This window comes from Poecilia reticulata, chromosome 2, assembly GCF_904066995.2.
Source record: "Poecilia reticulata chromosome 2, P_reticulata-male-v2, whole genome shotgun sequence".
Lineage (NCBI taxonomy): Eukaryota > Metazoa > Chordata > Actinopteri > Cyprinodontiformes > Poeciliidae > Poecilia > Poecilia reticulata.
In genome coordinates this window covers 26,562,049-26,579,926 of record NC_088831.1, presented here as the reverse complement: position 1 = coordinate 26,579,926, position 17,878 = coordinate 26,562,049, and the positions used below count along the sequence as shown (strand labels likewise).

The 17,878-nt window shown below is 37.5% G+C and overlaps 2 protein-coding genes across 3 annotated transcripts in view; one reads left to right on the top strand and one right to left on the bottom strand.

Moving 5' to 3' along the window:
• The window catches only part of st6gal2a (ST6 beta-galactosamide alpha-2,6-sialyltranferase 2a), a 68,469-nt gene extending 55,228 nt beyond the window's left edge, over positions 1-13,241 (top strand). For both annotated transcript variants that reach the window (XM_081602038.1, XM_081602035.1), the window contains 2 exons: positions 4,012-4,186; positions 8,437-13,241. In XM_081602038.1, coding sequence (XP_081458164.1) covers positions 4,012-4,186; positions 8,437-8,684 — 423 coding nt within the window. In that variant the 3' untranslated portion in view covers positions 8,685-13,241. The remainder of the gene's footprint in view (positions 1-4,011; positions 4,187-8,436) is intronic.
• The window catches only part of tmtops2b (teleost multiple tissue opsin 2b), a 37,794-nt gene continuing 24,996 nt past the window's right edge, over positions 5,081-17,878 (bottom strand). The window contains exons 3-4 of the mRNA XM_008434773.3: positions 13,321-13,554; positions 5,081-6,667 (exon numbers count right to left, since the gene is read on the bottom strand). Of these exons, the coding sequence (XP_008432995.1) occupies positions 6,515-6,667; positions 13,321-13,554 (387 nt within the window). The 3' untranslated portion in view covers positions 5,081-6,514. The remainder of the gene's footprint in view (positions 6,668-13,320; positions 13,555-17,878) is intronic.

Here is a 17,878-nt window from a genome sequence, read left to right as displayed (position 1 = left end):
CAACAGGGCTGGAACCGTTCCGTGCCGTTCCGTGCAGTGTGAAAATGCCTTTAGTCTGGCAAAAACCAGACCGCTTACACTTTGCTTGGTGCAGAGGGTCTGTGCTGTTGAGAAACACTTGTAAAAATGTATTGAAGTAATGCTACTCTTGGGTTTGCTACCAATCTCAGTCACTAAAACAGTAATAAACAACTAATGCTTAAAGTCATTTATTTTCTCTCTTTTCTTAGAAGTCTGCTACAAAAAAATAGAAAAACAGCCTCTGGAATGCAGGCTATTTTCACCAAAGAATATTTATTGTACGTAGCTGCACTTTTTACATTTTAAAGATGTTCTTCCAATTTAAAGTAAAAATTGCCCCTTCAGGCTTTGTCAAGCAGAGTTAGATTGAGTCCAAATTATTAAGAAAGCAGCACAAAGTTCAGAAAAAAGTGGCAAGAAGTATGCTGGTTAACTTTTCAAATAATGAAACAAAAATCTGTGACTTGTGATGCAAAAGATCATTAAGTTTTCTCAAAATAAAAATGCAAGTGGACCAAATTGCATAAATGTATGTAATGTATTGCATATAATTTTCTTCTTTGTTTTTAAATGAAGCTGATTGATCTGTTGTTTAATGCTTATAAGAATTGGCTGCAGGGTTGCCATAGTTACAGTAAGGAGCCGGATGCTTTGATGTCCACACAGAAAATGGGAGAAAACCATAAAACTCCAGGTGTTGCTCAAGTTTTTATGGAAGTTCACCAAGTTCTGAGTCGTCGTACCTCAACTAAACTGTTCAATGTTTAATTCATGGCCCGGGGCTTTTACTGCAAATCTTTCCTTTCTCTTCCTTTTTCTGTCTCTATTAGTATTTTTATTACAGGGAAAGTTTCATGTTGTCCAGAAAGTAGAAGAAAATATGATGTTTTAACTGAAGTGTCACCTTAATCAGTTGAAATCGATATATTCAGCTAAGGATTGATGCGTTTCTACTAGAGGTGTGCCGATCGATCAGCCATCGATCATAATCGGCCGATTTCTGTGAAAAAGTGTATGATCGGTGATTGCCGATCACGATCTCTTGTTGCCAATCACACAAACTGATCACCTGCTTCTCATTTCTCAGCCTGCCTGTGCAGCTGGTCTCCTCTTTCCTTCACACTGCGCAAACGCGCAGCAACAAATCCTAAGCAATGTGGAACTTAAATGGGGAAGTTTGCGTGTTGCGGCGGAAAATTGAAGCACGTCAAAATGCATCAACACGACAAATCTAATATGGAATAAAAACAATGCCATACTTGACGGAGTTTGGCTACATCGAGGCTCACTGCAGTAAAAAAGACATATGGAGGATCAGATAGCAGGTAAAGCAGCGCACAGCTACAAACACTCACCTGGATTATTAGCATGACAGTCAGAAAGCTAAACAAATAACCCGCAAAATTATTTAAGTCTTCGAGCTGCGATGTAAGACGCTGGTTCTGCTCTCGCTGTTGAACCGCTGCTCCGCGCTACAGGTAGTAATATTTCACAGACAGAGCGCCGCTTCTGCTCCACCTGGTAGTGACTCTCACACCGAACCTCTGCTTAAAACTGCAGCATCTAACTTAAAAAGTTACGTTTTACATGCGTATTAAAACTTACGTTGTTGTAACATGAGACAGATAATCTCTGAAAAAATAATCGATCTCCTCCCTGTTCTGCATAATTACTCCTCTCAGTCAGAAACAGCCACTCAGAGCTAGCAGTAATCAGCTAGCCGCCATGCTATCAGGAAGTTTTCATTCAGTAACTCTGGATTATTTATTGTAACGGAACCTGTATTTGCCTTTGAATGTTAAGTTTTATACTTGAATTTTTTTGGCAATGTTGAGAGGTTATGTTTTGACATTTTGCATTATTTAGCCTCTTCAGAGCCTTCATATGTTATCAGTCTGTTAAAGACAGTATTATCAATAGCAGGACAATTTGCAGAATGCCTGTTTTGTTTCGTTTTTTTCTTGGAAAAAGTTATTAAAAACAAGTTTTTGTCTAAATTAAGGTGAATTCATGGTTCCTTTTTCCACATAATGTAACCATTAGTGCTTATGATTAAAAACATAATAATTATGTGATCAGTATCGGTGATCGGCCCTCATGGGTGATCGGAATCGGCAGGAAAAAACCTGAAAGGCACATCTCTAGTTTCTACCCTTTTCATTCCTTTTAATTTCAAATACTCTTATTTAAAAAAATAATTCCTGTACTTAATGTTAGTGTTTGATTTAATTGAAGTCTAATCTTGTCTCTGGCAAATAATGGAAAAAGGAAAAACCCGGTGATCTCTGCTGACTCGTGTATTCTCCATGTTCTTTTACTGAAGCGATTTTGTTTTAAGTCCGTCTTGTTCAGCCATCTCGCATTTTTAAACTCCAAGGCTAACAACAAATTAAAACATGACCAACTAAGAGTGTGAATAACAGACAAGTAGCAATTGAATATGTTGCAGAGTGAAATATGAAATGAACACATCAACATTGACGAAGGAAACACCAAGAGTTTTCTAAGTCCATCAGTCACCGCCTAACAAAGATCTGATTTGTTGATTTAACTTTGTTACCAGTTAATTAGATTTCTTGGATTACAGTTATAATAGCAGAGTGTGCTTATACTCAGCAGGGAAGCCACCATAGACACAGCCGCGTGTTGCTCTGGCCTTAGTGGAAACGGTGAATCAGGGATGAATATGAAGCCGAAGTGCCAGTTCATCTCCAAGCCAAAATAAATGGTGCCTGCTTCTCTTGAACTGCTTGACATCATGTGAGCCTTTCATCTTCTGCAAGTGTCTTCACATTTCTTTTTTATTATATCTCTTGACCTTTCAACATGAGTAGAACAATTCAAAAAATGTAATTCTTAATTTCCAAAAATGACCACAGATATGTTCTAATGGATTCAAAATATATTTTAAAGTATGAATGCTATTTAAAAAATATAAATCTATCAGTTCTCCTGCACCACAGATGTTAATATATAAACAGTGTTATGTATTTTAGCTACATATTGTAGCTTAAGGATGAAACCATCTCTTGGTAAGATTTGCTGTTCAAATAAAACTAAAATAGAAAAGTGCCGTGCATAGATTAATAAAAACTGCTAATAATCTCAATAATAAAATAACACGGAATTAGGGAAAATATAATGGAATTCATTTCTAGGTTCGCAAATGTATACATACATGTGTCAGTGATATACATTCCTATGAAAGAAACACAACCTTAAAGGAGAGATTTGTTCAGAAGATGATGATTTTCTGAACAAAGTTAAACAAATATGTAGTGGTTTAACTTCTGTCTGCATTGTTTTACTCATGATGCACACAGCATTGACTACTTTTATTGGCTTTACAAGCCATGGCAACTTTTACTGCTGCCTTTTAATTAAATGATGTCCCAAACAAATTGCACCCAGAAACAGTAAAATGTCTCATGTTGCTTTAAACGTTTTTACGTTTAGTTTTTTTTTTGTTTTTTTTGGTGAAGGTTTAATGGAAACTGTGCCAGTGTGAGTTAATCTGCGGTATTGACGCTGTGAAAAACATTAAGATGCTCATCTATCCGCTTAAAGCTTAAAGTTTTCTATGGTGGCTTCCCTGCTGCACACTCTGCTATTATAACTGTAATCCAAGAAATCTAATTAACTGGTAACAAAGTTAAATCAACAAATCAGATCTTTGTTAGGCGGTGACTGATGGACTTAGAAAACTCTTGGTATTTCCTTCGTCATTTAGGGAATTGAACCTTTTTTTTTAAAAAGGGTCTCATGTCGTTTTGAATTTCAAAATGCTGGAAGAATCTGAGATGATGATGCGCTTTAAGCACTGCAGATATCAAGTATAGATTATCTAGTAAGTGTAGTTTTTAAAGTGCTAGAACTTTTATTATGGTAATTATTAAAACCTGTAAATGTTTTATATGTAAGCATTTAAATGAATTTCTTTCTCTCTTCAACTAAGGTGTTTATTTTATTTTTTTGTATTTTTCTCTCCAGTGGTATGCCAATCCGGACTACAACCTGTTTGGTCCGTACATACATCACCGTAAGACCCACCCCGACCAGCCCTTCTACATCCTGCACCCCAACTACGTGTGGCGACTGTGGGATGTGATTCAGAGCAACACTCAGGAGAACATCCAGCCCAATCCGCCCTCGTCTGGCTTCATAGGTGAGGACACACACGCGCAGCGAGATGTGGGTGCTACATACTTCACCGTTCCTGCAGTACCGCCTTTCTACTTTTCAGGTTTCAGCTCTTTAAGCCTCCTCAGCCCTGAAAAATGTATCTGACGGATAACTTTCTTTCTTTCCAATGAATAATTTCTATCATGCATTTAATTAACAAAGCAAAGCAATTTGGGGATATTTCTTAGATTAAGGTTTAATTTGGAACCAGTCAAAAATTAATTGATCGGTTTTTGCATGCAGTGTTTCCGCTTGCAAAGTTCAAGAGTCCAAAAATGATGTGTGAATTTTCCATTGCATATGGACGTTTATTGAAGCCAAAAACATGAATAATACAATCTTTGAGTGGAAGGGGGCGTCCACAGGGATTCGTCTCACATTGTCAGAATACACAACTGGCTTCAGGCATCAGTATCGCAGGGAGGCAACTCCATCTCTAACGAAGCTTTATTAGTCATTTTCTTTTCTCTTTTAGACCTTGTGAATGTTTCGCTGTAAGTAGATGCATTTAAAGTGGTTGGGTTTTATTTTTTATTAATTTCTACTGGAAAAAAATTGCAAAAAAGGGTCAAGATTCCCCTGAGATGCTTATGTAGGAAGCGTGTACAACCTCCTTAATCACTCTTATAATGCGTTGCATCATAGCCTCAGATATTTCTTACTCCCCCACAGATATCGCATTTAGCTCCCCGTTTGGTCTCATTGTCTCTACGCCACCGTGGGACACTGCTGCTTTCCTTCCTGTGACTTCGATAGAGTGGGTTTTATTTTAATACATCTTAATCTGGTAAAGGTAAACTTTAATGTAAAGAAGTAAAATGCTGTGAAAGAAATACAACGCAAGCCGTTTTATAGACATTATGACAAGACAAATTAATACATAGAGACAAATTTATTAGGTTTTGGCTACATACAAGATAAATGGTGGTGGAACATGTACTATTGTGATCCTTTGAAACATCTTTGCTTTATTTACAGTCAAAGTGCTAAAAAAAAAAAAGATAAAGCTGCAGAGGTTTTAGTCCCAACATTTATGACAAAATTTCGAAGTAAGGCATTAGTTTCTATTTGTCTGGCTTTTACAGTGACAGAAGGACAAACTGAAGAATAGACACAAGCTTTACTTTTGTTTAGTTTTTTTTTTAACAGAAATGAAAAAAAAAAAAAAACGTTTAAAAGCAAACGCAGTGCTGTAATAATTCAGCCATCGTGTCGCATCTTTCAGAAAAGGAAATTCTGTTCAATCTGAGTCCTTGCTCTTATTTGCACTTGAGCAGATTTATTTAATGAATGCGTGAATAGATGATGAGAACGATTGGTTATGTCCCCCCTTATTAAAATATGCCATTCAGATGAGAATACTGATTAAAGTGAGCACAATGCTATTGGAGGAAAGTAGTTTTGAGAAAATCCATGTGAATCTTTCTTGGCAACTTAATTGCTTTTAGTAACATTTTAATTTTGTCTTGAAAATTGGAATATAAAGCATTTTTATCTTTTTTTTTTACTTGCAACTGGAATCAGTATAAATAAAATGTAATTTAGAATAAAAATTATTTAAGAATGAATTATTTTTAAGATTATGCACTAAAAATTAATCAAAATATTTCATATTGAGAGAAAAATCTCCAGGTAGCCTACGTGGGTTTGACACGGTTTAAGTTACAGATATGAAAAGCAGGCTGGGATGAAACGGTAATGCATCGATACAAAGTGGTGTATAAATTGGCGAAGAGGGAATTGACTGAGAGGGAACATCTGAACAAACACAAAGTGGGTTTCTGATGAATTCATACTTTAAAAAGTCCTTTAAATACTCAGAAATTGAGTGGAATACAGAAGATGGCTTGAGGAAATTAAAAGAAACGCAAGTACACTTTAAAAAAGCCCAGTACACAGCAGCCATGTTATGTTTTTTTGTTTGTTTGTTTTGTTTGTTTTCACGGAAAAACAAAAGTGTTGCCAGAAATTATTGTTGGTTTCCGGCAACATCAGCTGTTGGTTGTTTTCTGTACCGGCAAGCAAATTGTTGGCATTGATAAATTTGACATGGAAGAAAATCAAAGCTGCACGCAGAAAGCCACGACCTCAATCAGTGTAACATGTTCAGGACGACGCGTAACGCCGACTCCGCGCGAGACGATATCGCCAAGCATCACCGCCTCGAGGCGGAGAGGAAGCCAATCCCTGCGCACAGCCTCTGAAATCCCGTGGAAAGTTGAAGCTGTCACGATGGCATATTAGTTCAGATGTTTCACTGTTTGGGATTTCATGCTTGGGGTCTTGAGGTTGAGGAACGGTTGGTGTAAGACTAGTTGAGAGCATCTGTGGAGATCTGGGCCACTGTGTTGCTGTGGACTCTGCGGTTCAAGGGGATTACTGTCGTCTTGGAGGGCATCGAAGTTTTGCCGTTTTCTGACGACCAGTGAGCGCAGTGGAACAGGTCCAGGAAACACCTGTAGAACTGAGAAACAGAAGGTCAAAAAAAAAAAAGATAAAGATACACAGTGAATAGATTTATCCTCATCTTTGAGAGACTGTGGATCAGAAATGTTTTTCTTTTATCTAATTCTCTGTACAGAGTATTCCTACAAAAATGTTGATCTTTTTAGCTTCCAAATTGAAACAGAGGGCATCACAGCAGGTAATAATAAAGAACAGAACAAACTTCTAATAGCTCAGTGGTTCAATTGTGAAAAATTATTGAAAAGAAAATGTGCAAAGAGTAATTTACGATAAGTTGTGATTAATATCTCTTCAGGGTGCTGTCATGAAGATAAGAGTATTTTCCTTTCCAGATATTATGGAACTGAGCTGTACAATAAAAAAACATGAAAAAATACAATTTTATCCATTCGTCTTCTATAAGACAGTGTCACCATTCGCCAACATCACAGGACAAAACGGACACCATTTTCTGCTTTTACACATCAGCTTATTCATAAACATAGGTATATATAGGCATAAATATTGTCTGGTTTTGCACTTTATGCCACAGAACAAAAAACTGAGCACATCAACAAATTTCTAAGTAAATATGTTTCTATTTTGACTTGAAACGTCCACCAAATGTAACACAAATGATCCAAACATACAGGGAAATAAAAGCACAACAATAACGCACTTAAGTGCAAATATTAAGTTATTTGTAGTAAACGCAAAGAAGGTGCAAAATTTTATAGAAAGTAAGAAAATGCTGAACTTACAGAGATAAACGTTGGACATGTTTAATATTTAAGCCCCGAAGGTTGTTTTGTTTTAGCAGCATGTTGAGAATAATTTTAAAAAATGGGGCCTACTAAACATGCCCACAGTTTGACAGTTTGCTGAAAATGTTCACACGGAGAGAGCAAAAGCGGAGAAGATTCCGACATGTGGAGACGTTTAGGGCTGCGAGCGCAAAAACAATCGCCGGGGACTGAATGATAAACCAAAATCAGCAGGAAAGAGTAGAGAGATGATAAATGACAAAACTACTAATATAGATTTATGCTGAATGCCATTTATGTTCCCAGCATGTCGCAGCAAGAAGCTCTCCTGCAGCGCACGCTGTGGGGACCAAACTCACTATTCATACATTGTTTTCATCCGTGTTTTGAGTTATTTTTTTTCCCCCTGGGGCCCGTTTCAGAACGTGGGCTTTGTGGAAATTCAGAGTAGGTTTTGGGATAAGCGTGTGCATATCCTGGGGGTTTCGGTTTCAGAAAACTGGGTGCCGTTTATCCTGAGTCAACTTACTACCGCAGCTTGCACCGTGAACCGTGAACCAACGCTGCTCTGTAGCAGAGCTGTTTGAACAAACTATGAGTCTGTCATACAGTTTTCCTGAGACATGGCAAGGAGAGTGTCAGAAATGACAAGTCATTTTGTAGTAAAGCAGAAATCCAGGGGAGGCTGATGAAATGTACCGTTTTTTTTTTTTGCTGCAGACAGTAATTTATCTCAATAAAGCTTCAGCCCCTCTACTCACCGGTATTTTTATACTAACTGCATGCAGTCAGGAATGTTACTGTAGCACCTAAAATGTGCTACAAAAAAAAGGTGCCCATGATGTGGATGTGACTCCATCTCTCACTCAAACACGATGAGGTTCTCTTTAGCAAAATGGTGCGAAATAGAAACATCAGCATTTGATAAAAACAAAATGTTTGCAAAAAAAACAAAAAAACATGTACATTTAAGTATTTCAAACATAAACACCGGACTTTCTCTCTGTTCACGTTGACGTTGCAGGCATTCTCCTGATGATGGCGCTGTGTGAGCAGGTGCACGTGTACGAGTACATTCCCTCCATGAGGCAGTCCGACCTGTGCCACTACCACGAGCGTTACTACGACTCCGCCTGCACCCTGGGCGCCTATCACCCACTCCTCTACGAGAAGATCCTGATCCAGCGCATCAACATGGGGCCCGAGAGCGACCTCCGGAGGAAGGGACGCGCAACTCTTCCGGGCTTCAGCACTGTTGACTGTGACATTTGAAATATGAAACCTGTTTGAGCCTGAAAGTAAAAAAAAAAAAAAGAAAAGATAAATAAAAAAACTACATACACTGGTCTTTGCTGGTTGACCAAGGGAGAGTTGCAATAAAGCCACAGCAGACAAGAAGGCTGAGGCTTACTCGTTTCCAATTAGCCCCAGTAAGAGCATAAGCCATAGCCCTCCTGGGAGGGGATCTGCTCCGAGGTCGTCTTGTCTTCTTTAATAACAATTTACTTGACCAGAGACTGGAGAGGTAAAACACAAAAACTCTGCTTTAGCTGAGCCACGTTAGCTGTGGAGCTGACTAGGGTAGCAACAAATCAGTGTTTTAGATAGAAAGTCAGTTTTTAATAATTTGGTGTGTATCAGTCATGTTAAAAAAAAAAATTTAAGTTTTGCAGTTTTATGGGTGGTGATCCACTTAAAGGAAAAGCCACAGTTTATTACTTCAGATTTCTTTTTTTTTTAACAATCCAGAGTGGCGCGAGTGAAGAGAAGAGTCACTCTGAAGTTCATACTCCGCTTACTGCAGCAACGCAAAGAATGTGCAGTTTTTAAAAGACGGATCGTCCGCATTACTGTACATATCTTCCAGCAGATTCGGGAGCCGTTTCAAGTCGTCACAAGAGGGTTCAGTTCTCACTACTTGTGCTATGGTTGGTCTAAAATCACTGTTCTTTGCACGATGACTGAAAGTCAGATCACAGTTGAGTTTTTTTTTTTTTTTTTTTCTGTTTTAGGATGCACTTGTTTTGTAAAAATTGAACGTAAATGGGGGGCCAAAAAATAAAACGGATGCTGAGAACAGCCATTACCCCGTGCCTGATGGTCAGCTGAACACTTTCCTCGGGTTGCCTTGTCACTGTTTCGATTAAATGCAGTACACTCTGCGGCAGGACTGCATTGCCATCCGGTCTGATTGTGATGCCGTGTGGAGCAGTGGACTTTCCTGCAGTCATAAACTTCTCAGCTCTGCCTCAACAATCACCAGCCCCTCAGATTTTCGTTTCCCCTGTCTCTGCTCTCATTTCACTCTTTATTGAATGTATTTTTTACCACTGCCTGCTTTGGCCAACCCTGTACTGGAGCTCACCTCTGCTGTACTGTCTGCATACATGCGTCGCAGGGATATTACTTTGGATAAAGTGCATTCCTTACAATTATACATGGTTCAGAGTTTCAATATCCAGCACGGCTCAGAACAGAGACGGTTAAAACTCCAGGATTCTGGGCCAGCAGTGTCTCGGGATTTACTTTGCCTCCAAGTTTTGATTGTTTCGTGTTTGCAGTGAGCCGGTGCCACATCTAGCTGTAGACGTTTAAAGTAAGCACGGGAATGAAGGTCTGAAAATGTTTGGCTTGAGGGAAGTGTTTTAATAAACGTGTGCAATCGGTAGTGGTTTTATCAAACGTGAAGAAAGCGACTGCTGCAGTCGTGTAGAAAGGAAAAAGCTGCTTCTGGGGTTCGACTCGGGTTGGGTATATGTTTTTTTTTTTTTTTTTTTTTTAGTTATTCAATCTTTATTTTTATGAAAAGAATGATAAAGTACTTTTAAAGTCGAGTGCCATTTTTTACTTTTGGTGGTGTTTTACACACTGTGTGTTAATATAAATTTGTGATTTTACAAATACTACGAGAAACTGCCATGATCAGCCGCCACATTAAAACCATCAGTGTCTTGCTGTGTAGGTGCTTTTTTTTTATTTTTATGTGGGACCTCAGCTGTCCAACATCCTCTATTGGTTGTTAACCATTTGGAGTTTGTAGGTTTATCATCTCCATGTTCTGAGATGTTGATTCAGAGAAGCGTTTCTCTTCTTAATGAGGCACCAAAACCTTGTTTGAAAACATAGTCACTTTTAGTTTTAAAGATGAGAGTCTAACAAAAATAAAGTAAAATTAGCATTTAGACTTGAATCTAATTCAATGAATATAACATTTAAAACAGAATCCATATTTTTTGCCTTTTATAGTTCTAGCATTGAAGCACAGGTAGCTGCTGCAGGAAGTTGGAAAAGTTTTGCATCGGAGGAAGAAAGCAACATTTTCAAGGGGCGTTGTGACAAGAAGGGGTGGTGGACGTGAGACGGAGGGAAAAACTGGAACAAGAGAACCAATGTTGGCATTTTGGCCAGACCATGCCCAACCCTTAAATTATACATTAATACATGAATATGTAACATTAAATTCCCTTACAACCTCCCTCCCTGCATTGTGGAAAGAAAAACTAATCCTGAGACACACAAATAGATTCCTATAAATTTCTTTCAGAAAGCAGCTCCTCTTATGAAGTATAGTCCTCAGTCCTTTTGGAAATGGTTACCAAGTACAATTTCAGGGATCCAAAAAATGTATGTTGAGTCAGTTTCATTTTCTATCTCAACCTTTAGGGAAATTTTGGCCAAGGTAAAAAACTATTTTTTTACCAGAGGCTTTTTATTTCTGAAATGGTTTGTCGTTTCTAAGCAGCACTTGAATTCATAAGAATGTTCCCAGTTGATCTTTCAGTCAATTCGGTCTTGAGCCCTCGCTGGGTCGAGGGCTCTGATGGGGGAGTGCTTGACCTGGAAAGAGATTTGGTTGAAATGACATTTTAAGGGAACTTCCGTCAAACTACCAGAATCATTTTTACGAGGAGAATTTCACAGCCAGTAATAAAGCAACACACTTTACCCCCCGTCTGATTTCAATGTTGTGGTTGATCAGTGTGAAATAACGTGTTGTACACAAAGCATAAGATAACACATAATTCAGGGAATTACTTGGATGTTATGAAAAAGAAAAAGCTTCATCACATTGATGCAAAATTGTGCAACCATAAAAACATTTCCCACAATGAGATATTGAAAAGGTTCTAATAAATTCTGTTCAAGCCGTTTCTAGAAAGTGTGAAAGAGGTCAGTGTGTGCCAACGTTTTGAAAAGCTGGTTTTAATAATTTTATGCGATTACTTCTTAAAGAGATGCAAGCGCTGGGTTGACCGGCGCGTTCTCCTGCCAACTTGTGCTTGTAAAATGTTCCCTTTATCAGTACGAAAACCCATGCAGACGTTTGAAGTTATTTCTAAAACGGCCAACACAATTTTAAAACTACAGTTACGAAGATACTATCATGTCTGCTAAAGCAACAGACTGTAGTATGTACCACAGCAGATAGCCCAACTAATCAACCAGCTATCATTAGTTGGCTGTTCTTGCAAAAATGGTGTAAAATTCTGCACAACAATCAGTTGGATATAAATGTAGTGGGTATTCATTCTTTATTCTTTCTATAGTCGGTAATACATTTAAAATATAATGTTAGACTAATATTAAATATGTAATTTTAGCAGCAAGAGGAAAGAAATGTGTTTCAATTTTTAAACCAAAGCAATTAATTATGTCATGTTATATATTTTTATTTTCAAATTAACTTATTAATTGGGATTTTTTTAGGTAGTTATTGTACCAAAGGAATGTAATCCAGGCCCATGCAAAGTAATAATTGTAGTCAATATTCTCCCTCTTTCCAGTGCAGACTAGAAGCATTTACAAGGCCTGCTTTCTTTTTCAAAATAAACATTTATCCAACCCCAGTCTGTCTTAAGAACCCCAGTAACAGTAACGAAACAAAGTGATGTTTTTTCAGGCTGCGGGTTTCGCTGCAGGGGTGTTAACGTGGTTGTGATTGTAGCACACTGAACGTGCAAAAAAGCCCTGAACATATTGTACATTTGTACTTTCCGTTGCACAGAGCATGCAAAAGCCAGGATTAGGGCAGAGTCTTAAACTGTGTGTGCTGTGTTGTGCTGAAGATCATTGTCATTAATGTTGTAGGAGTCGACTGTGCTTTAAGGTTTTTGTTTTATTAAAGGATTTTTTTTGGGGGCGTTTTTCTCTAACTGCATGCTTGTGGACCACATTGGGTTGTGGTGTAGCATTCAGCTGGTCCCTGATGCCTTCTGGCAACTTCATTTATTCATTTATTCGATATTGTGCCAAATTCCACCTTAAATTGTTTATCAGATTCTTAAAGTGGAACAAGAACTGAGAATAAAGACACAGTTTGTGGGAAACTAGGGTTTTTCTCTCTGTGACTTGTAGAGTCAAATTGAATACGTTTTTTTCTGTCCACTTAAGGACTGATTTTTTTTATTGCCAGTGTTAAATATTGGAAGCTGTATAAAATGTTGACATTAGCTCGTGGATAAGTGGTGGAAGAGTACATTGTTTAGACACTGATGATAAAGTTTTTCCTCTTTCAACCCATTTTTCCAGCTTTTTTTTTTCTCTTGAGGCCTACTTTTCATGTCTTGTTTTGATTTACTATGGTGGGAACTTCTGGACCACACTGCCTCTGAAGGATTATTCAGCATTTAATTTTAGGTTATACTTCAGTGTGATAGGAGGTCCTGTTTCACTCCCAGCAGCCTTAGGGTGATCTTGATTTTTATTATTCAATTCAGTGAGTTTTCTTCTTCTTCTTACACTTGAATGATATTTAAATGGAGGATTTGTATGATTTGAGCTGTTATCTCCTTTTTTACTGTATGAATAAAATTGTTGAAACATGCCAAAGGGTTACGTGTCACTAATTCTGCAATCGCAAAACATACCAAGCATTATATAATACAGCAAAAACTATACTGTTGCTCACTTGTTTATTCATCAGGATGTAGATTATAGGGTTGATGACGGTGCTGCTCTTGGCCAGAAGAGAGGGGACGACGCTGGCAACGGGGCTGATGATGTTGGGTGGGCCGAATGTCGCCATCATGGCTACGACGCCGTACGGCATCCAGCACAACAGGTAGCACGCTGCTGTGGTCAGAACCATAAACAATATGTGGTACTCTCTCCTTCTGGCTGCCGTCTTCCGGATTTTCCCAACCTGTCGGACGACCACAGAGAACGGGATCAAAGTTGCCTTAATGTAAAACAACAAAATTTTCAGGCTCCATTTAAGAGGAAAATAAGCAACAAAAGACAAGCTGGGCAAAATAAAAAGGCTTTGGATAAAGAGAATGGCTGAATGAATGCACGCAAAATCCTATCCTGTAAAAACATCTTAGTCATCGGAGCAAGAAACGCTCTCCTGAATGTAAAGACTTCAATATTTTAGTCCTCATAAATAAGAGGGTTCAGCTCAAGGTGAAAACTGATAATGAGATGCGCAGACACAAAGAGCTTTTCAGCCTCAAACACACATTTCACAAAGTTGAAAAAGCATTTAGCAAAATGTAAACTATGATCAACATGTGATGTAGCCAGAGGTTGTATATAAGGAGACTTCTAATACTTCAGAGATACAAAAAGGGGAAAAAAAAGCAAACTCTCTGTAAGGGAAATGAATCAATATAATCAGCTTGAAGCAATTTGATTTATAACTAAAGATGACAAAATGCTCACCAACACAAGGATATGTGTTTAGCCCCCTTTTCAGCCATGAGTGCTCTGCCTACATTAAATATTGTTAAATTAAATAAATGTGTATTTTCGCAGAAACAGACAAAACCACTCTCCACTCTCTGTTTGCAGCTGCTATTTCCAGCTTTTTGAATTTTCTGTAAATATTTTAAATTAAATATGATAATAATTGAATTACATGACATCGAGGTTCTACTTTATGTGAGGGATCATTACCAGTGATCCAAGTTGGGCTGTGAGTTTCTTCAACTGAATGTTTGTGTCAGTAATTAAAAGTTTAGTTTTGCTCTGACTGAAATAACTATTTTTTCACCCATCACTCCAATATTGTTTCTCAATTGCTTTGTTGCATTTAAATCTTCATAAATTACAGCTCAACCTCCATAACGTTTAGTCCTTTGCAAACGTCACAGAAGCAGTTTTTCATTCCTTCCAACAAACTGGAAATCCTTTTGGACATGCATCAAACACAATCCACTGCTAACCTCAGTAAAAACTGACTTTAACCTAAAAGATGTTTCTTATGGGTTTTGTAAATGAATCTGTATTTTTCTGTTGCACAATTCTGTGAAGAAATTACAACTGCAAATACCATACTATGTAGTAGAATAGCAAAGTTTATGTATTCAGTGTCTTACACTCATTTACCTCACTAAATATAATAATGAGGAACTTTACTGTAGATTTCGTGTGACTGTGCGAATAGCATATAGCACCATCTTCAACATTTTTGTGGTTTAGTCTCCAAGGTTTTACTTTTTTGCATTAGAAAACAGAACAACCATGATGTGGATACGTTAAAGCCATTCCACTGTCTTGTTTCTAAACAATGGTGTCATGACTTCACATTTTGATGCTGCTGACACTTTGTTTGACATGAATACTTGCTTTTGAGGAATGAGCTGCCCATTCTGAGCAAGTAACACACTTGTGTTGGGAAAGGCGGCAGCTGTAGTGCAAATGTTAGAGGTGATGTGAGGAATGCGCCAACGTGCCTGAATGCATCTGGAATAGTTTGATTACACAAAAGGTTTAGCCATCAAAACATCAGATGAACGTCTTTTAAACACAATCTGGTTCTCTTTTAATCTCTGGACATCTTATTACGGCAAATTAGTATATGCACAAGCAAAGTGGGCAGATTTTTCCCGTCTCAGATCGTCAGACAATTCACACAGCCCAGGGCTTTCTCACAAATTCATTTTAGATTGTTTAGAGAATTAAAAAAAAAACCTCCAGCAATTCATTCCGTCCTGAGCCAACAAGAGGTGGGCGCCAATTATGAGAAAGACTTCTCCCGTTGTATAATCCGATGTAACTTAGAGTAGCTGCAAATGTCCAACATATTGCTGTTTCACAGGGAGCTGGAAAAGTCGCCTATTCTCCGTGTTGTTTTTGTGTGTTTTTTAACCATAATGCCTGGGTGCAAAGCAATTATATCTTTCACACATGCAGCCAATTTTGTGAGTCAGAAGTAGCCTCACGAAGAAGCATTACTGTTTCACCCACTCACCTGGGAACATTGTGAAGTAATAAAGCCCCACAATGAGAATAACAATACCTAATCTTGGAAGCTGTTTTATAATGATACAAAAGACAATTACTTGGTGAGTGTGTTTTATTTTTTCATTTAAGCACAATGAAAGCAAGGCTGAATTGTTTCTAAAATATGATTAGTAAAACCACCCATACAATACAAAATAATTCATAAAACACGCTGATAAGAAGGTAATTAAATACGTTTCAGGCATAATTATTTATTTACAAAGTTTCACAGGCTATTTTTTTAGCCTGTGAAACTAAGAAAAAAAAAAGACAGCAAACCCATCGCAAAATGAAAACCTGAAGCACAAACTCACTGACCATCTTGTTCCCTTACGGGCTCCCACGTCAAGAATATCTGTTTTCTTTCCAACGTTAACCTAAAACACACCTTTCATAGAAACCGCTCCTAGTTGCTAAGAAAAAAATCATCCCCAAAAGAATCAAAATATGATAATGTTAGTGGATAAATATCAGCATAATGGATATGCTGATATTTGTGAATGAAGGAGGATAGTGGCGAACTACATGAGTCTCAGATGCAGGCAACAAAGATATGAGACCACAGGCGTTTATCAGTAAATTAGAACATTTCTTAAAGGTGAATTTTCTTCACTTATTCAGCTCAAAAAGTGTAGGCACATTTATTTATGTTCATTTGCAACTCATGAAAATCCAAAATTCAGGTAATTACTTAATACAATGCATGATGTTCTGTTGCATTATGTTTTTGATACTTAATAAAATAAAATAAAACTTAAGCTTAACATAAAATTACATTACATAAATGCTATGGGATGGACTACATATTAAGGCGGTAGAAAGCTGATTCAACACATGTATCTTTAAGAAATCTGCTTTTCAACTCAAAGTTTTTGAAACAGACCAACAAAGCCTGAATGCTGGACAGAGAGGTAAATGTCAGGTAGTTTGAGGACTCTTGATTCAAGCTATTCCAACATGGTGGATGGATCAGGATAAGAACAAAGTCCAAACTGGTGCTGCATTGTCTAAGTTCAGCTATGTTCAGGTGTTCAAAAGGAAAAGTCGGGTGACTTCCTGGACGTCCTGGTGAAAGTTTACCCCACAACAAACCATTTCCTTCCAACAGCTCAGACATATTTTAGTATGTCAGAATTAATTTGGCTCAAAATTAAAAGGACTCATCCAGGAATCTCACATTTCTCCCATAATTGTCCACTTAAGTCCAGATCCTCTTCTGGGCTTCAGTGGACAAGCATACATATGTTGTAAACAACAAACTATCAAGCAATGCAAGTCACAGTTTATGGTAGTAAGTTCTACTTCCTTTAAAAGTAATGATGCATTTTTTAAAAGTAAAGAGAATTCCAAGGTTATGAGCTAAATTTCAAACAAGAATATGAGAAAATTCATATTTTATAAAGAAAATATGATCTATAAAAGTCCATTCATTGCAACATAACCAATCATCATCTATTAGAAATGACTAAAAATCAATACATCTGTTTGTTCTCAGTTCGGTTGAGTTGATTGAATTGTTTTCCAGTTAATTGCCAAATATTTTGCCAGATGTAATTGCGTCTTCCTTTTCCTGTTCCTTCAGAACTTTTCATTAAAAGGATAAAACAAGAATGAAGGAAAAATGATTATGTTCACCCAGCCCAAGGTCAAAACAAAACGACTTAATTATGAAAGAAAGTTGTGTAGCTACACCCAAGATTCATATTTCCATGCAACTTTTCTTGTGAGCGAAATCATTTTTAAGTTTTAGAGTCATATAATGTGTTTATAATGTGTTTTTAAGTGAAATTACAAAATTACTCTAGTAGAATATTGATATTTTATGTCCTGGTTCATTCTGTCTTTTAAAGAAGGGGAGAGGGCTTGGAAGCTGAGGGTCATGTAAAATTGTCTTTTCGAGCCTTACATCATGTTATCAATCTTATTCTCTCATCAAAAACATACCTGGAATCTTACTTTGATTCTTTCATGCATGTTTGAGAAATCCTTAAAACTCCCATTGTTTTTATAGGAACGGTTGTAAAAAACATAATGGACAAACATTGTTGTGATCACACACTGAAGGCAGTGAGTCGGAAAGAGCAGAAACTCCTTAAAGAAACAGAGTCCCAATTTCAAGGAGTCACATTGCGACCAATTTGGCTCTAGCCCTTGGTTCTTTATTCAGCTTATTAGTCCTCATGGTGTGTATATATGTGGATGTACAGTATATGATTTTTGTATACATTAGATATATATGTGTG